At 38.2% G+C, this 4,074-nt stretch overlaps 1 protein-coding gene across 1 annotated transcript; it reads right to left on the reverse strand.

The window, feature by feature from the left end:
* Positions 1-945: 945 nt before the first annotated feature.
* Positions 946-3,871, reverse strand: mtg2 (mitochondrial ribosome-associated GTPase 2). Its single transcript, XM_058643879.1, has 6 exons — positions 3,412-3,871; positions 2,439-2,586; positions 2,172-2,287; positions 1,862-2,080; positions 1,640-1,778; positions 946-1,405 (listed from the first exon to the last, which is right to left on the reverse strand). Exons 1-6 carry the CDS (start codon positions 3,631-3,633, stop codon positions 1,014-1,016), a joined length of 1,236 nt encoding a protein of 411 aa, XP_058499862.1. The 5' UTR covers positions 3,634-3,871; the 3' UTR covers positions 946-1,013.
* Between the last annotated feature and the right edge of the window lie 203 nt (positions 3,872-4,074).

Genomic DNA, 4,074 nt, shown 5'->3' on the forward strand with positions numbered 1-4,074 from the left:
TTTATTTTATTACATTTCATTAAATACCCAAAACCATTAGGGACTAATTTTAAAAATAGATTTGAAAATAAATGTGCAAAATTCTCCGCCACAACATTTAAAGTGATAACTGCTAGTCCTTATGTTATGGTCCATTGTTGTAAATGTGTACAATAAGCAGAATGTACTTATTATTCAAAATGATGTTGCATCATGCCCCCTGCTGGTTTATTTTGGTACTTGAAAAATAGTGTTTCCCAATTCAACCTAATTCAACCTAACTGTAATGAATGTCCATTTTTCATCAAAATCATTCTTCTCATCTACAGGTCCACTAATGTCTTTTATTTGTTATATTACCTTAAAATTATTTGTCTAACTGGGGTAAACTTTGACATGAATTTGCCAATCCAACCGCTCTCCTGTGCACCAAAGTCCATGGATAAAATCAGCAATTTTAGATCACAGCATACAGGATTTGTTAATCCAGTACTGTCGCTATCATTACATTTAAATGTGTTTTCTTTTGAGTGTCTGAAGTGTTTGAAATCACTTGCTCAAATTTACCTCAGTGACACAAAGTTACGGGGTGGAGTGGCTCAGTGGTTAAGACCGGTACTCGAAAAACATCATAGTCGCAATGGTCGCAAGTTCGACTCCACCCCTGGCTGATTGTAAGTCGCTTTGGATGAAAGTGTCTGCTAAATGTTAACAGTGAGATAAAGCAATGGAAATCCTCTTAAAATATTGCAGGAGTGCATTTTATGAGGCAAGTCTGTGGTTAAGTGGCTAAGAAACTGTGTTTCTGGGTCTCAGGAAGTTTCACAAAAACAGTAGTGCACTCATTTCTGTAGCAAAGTCAGTGTTGATAATGTGTCGATACCTTACACTCCCAATTGAAAAAGACCTGACCTACAGTATGTCTTCTTAGCAACAAGTGTCAGATAATTAATAAAATACACTAAATTTTGCCTTGTTTAACTATTTATTAAGCAATAATACATTCTATAGAAATTACAGATGACATTTTACAACTATGTGGTTGGTTTTCCTTCACTAGTACCTTGTGCTTGATGGTATCCATCATACAACTCTCTGAGATGAAGGATGAGCTCCTCTGTGTTGTGTCCTGTTAGAGCTGACACAGGGATGACAGGTTCCATGACACGGCTCCTTAGAGTCTCAAGCTTCTCATGGGCACCAGGTAAGTCCATTTTGTTGGCTACGATGGCCTTAGGGCGCTGGGACAAGTCCGGCTCATACTGGTCCAGTTCATAGCGTAAGTTCTCCAGCTGAGTCCAGGGCTCTGGAGAGGACAGGTCCAGAACAAAGAGGAGGAAGCGACAGCGCTCTATGTGTCGCAGGAAAGAGATGCCCAAGCCTCGGTTTAGATGAGCTCCTTGAATGATGCCTGGGATATCAGCCACTACACAGAGAAATTAGGAATAAAATAATTGTGTGTATGTCTTGTCTGTGTGTGAATTGTATATGAAAAATTAGTAAAAGCAGAACATGCATGTTATTTTTTAAATCATAAAAGCTGCAAAACAAGATACTAGTGAAGCTTATTCTGTTGTAAAATAATAAAGAGTAAAGAGAAAATGAAATGTAACAAAATGTAAAATAATAAATGATATGTTAATATATTAAAACCAGGTACCTGCAACTTGCTCATGATCCCTGTAATTGACAATTCCGACATGTGGGTTGAGTGTTGTGAAAGGATAAGCAGCCACTGCAGGCCTGGCATTAGAGATGGCTCTCAACAAAGAGGATTTCCCAGCATTAGGAAACCCCACCTGATGAGATATTAATTTTAATTAAAATAAAAATCTTAAAACAATAAAGCAATGTTTTTGCAAATTACAAAGCATTTTCTCACCAGTCCAGCATGTGCCATGGTGCGTAGCTCCAAGTGAAGGACTCTCTCGTCGCCGGGGATTCCTGCAGTTGCGGTCAAGGGGGCGCGGTTCTCGTTGGACAAAAAAAAACGATTCCCCTTCCCTCCGGCTCCTCCAAATGCAGCTAAAAACTCTTGCCCATGTTTAGAAAGATCCACTACAGTTTTGCCCTGCTCCTTCACCACAGTACCTAATGGTACCTTTTAAAATATCACACGGATTAAGTTAGGCAGGAGGCTGAACAAACATGATGGAAATCTATTTATAAATATATTAAATGCACGGACTCACAAAAACATGGGTTGAGCTGCCGTTCCGACCGTAACAATTCTTGTTGCCACCCGATTGCCCATCCTCTCCCTTGTAAATCGCAGCTACTTGCGCCAATGATTTGACAAATCGATCAGCTAAAAGGCACACGAACCATAGACACGTTTATGGAAATGTGTTTTTAAATGAACAGTGTGTAAAGACATTTTTGAAAAAAGTGTAGTATACACATGGCATATAGACTTGTGTCAGTACACATTTCTTTACACAGACGAAGCCAAAACTTACCTTTAATAATGATGCTTCCTCCATCACCTCCATTCCCTCCATCCGGTCCCCCCCACTCTTTTCGGGGTTCACTGTGAAAGCAGCAGTTACCTTTACCACCTGACCCAGCCACTAGCTTCACACGGCGATGGTCTACAAAGTGACGAGTCTATGGGACACAAGTCAAAGAATAATTAGACCAGGGATGCAACAAATAATTATTTTCATAATCATTTAATTTGTCAGTTCCTTTGGTTTGATTGTTTGGTCCATAAAATGTCTATATATTGATCTGTGTTTTCCATACTTCAAATGATGACGTTCTTTAAGGTCTTGTTTTGTCTACAAACTAAAATGAATCAGTTCTGATGATTTATTTTGTAACATTCATATCGGTTATCGAAATAGAATAGAGTAAATTATCAAATAGTAAAATCAGTGAAGATGCCCAGTCCTCCAAAATACTTCAAATTAAATTTCAATTTTCAACTTTTCTTTTACACTCAATTTATCATGCTTATTGCTAATTCTCAGCATAATCTTAATCTGGGTAATGAAACAAAAAATGAATTTAGCATTGACAGTGTCATTATTGACATATGACTGATGATGTAAACACAGTTACTAATACATGTTGGTGTTTGGCAGTTAATAATAATAATTATAATGCCTTTAATGTATGGGCGCCTTTCAAACACACAAGGTACCTTACAAAATAAAATAAAAATAATAAAAATACAACAGTTGTGCTTTAGGACAGTGTAGCTGCTTAGCAGAACAAATGTTGCTATAATAACGGGGACAAAACAAAAGCAGTGGACTCTCCCAAACATAACAAGTCTGAATATGGTATTATAACTAAATGTTGGCTGCAACTGTTGTTAAGGTAATTCAGTTATTTGTTGTTTTTCTTTAATACTAATTCACAAATGCATATAAACTCGTTTAGTGTGGTAAAACAAAAAACAATAATAATAAAAAGCTCAGTACGTACCAGTTTCTTCTCTGAAATCTCACTCTTCTGGTTTCCTCGGACTTTGGCGAACGTTGTACGTGAGGTGCAGACATTTCTAACATCAGCGGTGTCTTTCAGTGGAGAACTACGAAACACCAAGCTCAGACCGTTTCCTCGAAATCTCGGTCCTAATGTGGACCCTGACAATATTTCCGTAGAAAGCAAGCGAGGGAGTTTAACCCTCGACAAAGTCGCCAACATCACTGTGAAGTTGCTCGTTAGCTAGCTAACATTCGAGAAACAGTGTCACCTCCATTCATTTTTCCTCCTCCGCTCACATCATTTGTGACGAGTAAAATGGTTCAACATGGTTCTCTTATGAGAATAAAACTTAAATGGCTGTTGTTAGCTCACTTTGGACATTAGACAAGTCCAATAACTCACTACAGGCACGTTTGACATTTACATGTTGTCCTCACGGCTACGGAATCCGTGAAGGAACATTGTTCTTCTCATGCATTTCCGGCAGGCTGAACACCGTGAAGCACAATGCTGCCCCCCGCAGGTAGTACTTAGTATTACTATACTGATTCTTTCTCGTTTTCAACGGGTGTCAAACTGCTCTAAGGTGCATTAACGCCACCTAATGCTTTGGAGTGGAGAAAAAGATATTTAATCATAAAAATAAAAAATTAGAAATTA

This window comes from Solea solea, chromosome 11 (assembly GCF_958295425.1).
Source record: "Solea solea chromosome 11, fSolSol10.1, whole genome shotgun sequence".
NCBI classification, from domain to species: Eukaryota; Metazoa; Chordata; class Actinopteri; order Pleuronectiformes; family Soleidae; genus Solea; species Solea solea.

What these genes read in the sequence shown, in the direction of transcription:
- mtg2 (XM_058643879.1), bottom strand. Translation starts at nt 3,633, where the DNA reads ATGTTGGCGACTTTGTCGAGGGTTAAACTCCCTCGCTTGCTTTCTACG. An exon ending in AGATTTCAGAGAAGAAACTG is followed by an intron (nt 2,587 to 3,411) that starts GTACGTACTGAG and finishes TGTGTCCCATAG; the next exon opens with ACTCGTCACTTTGTAGACCA. An exon ending in CCATGGCACATGCTGGACTG is followed by an intron (nt 1,779 to 1,861) that starts GTGAGAAAATGC and finishes ATATCTCATCAG; the next exon opens with GTGGGGTTTCCTAATGCTGG.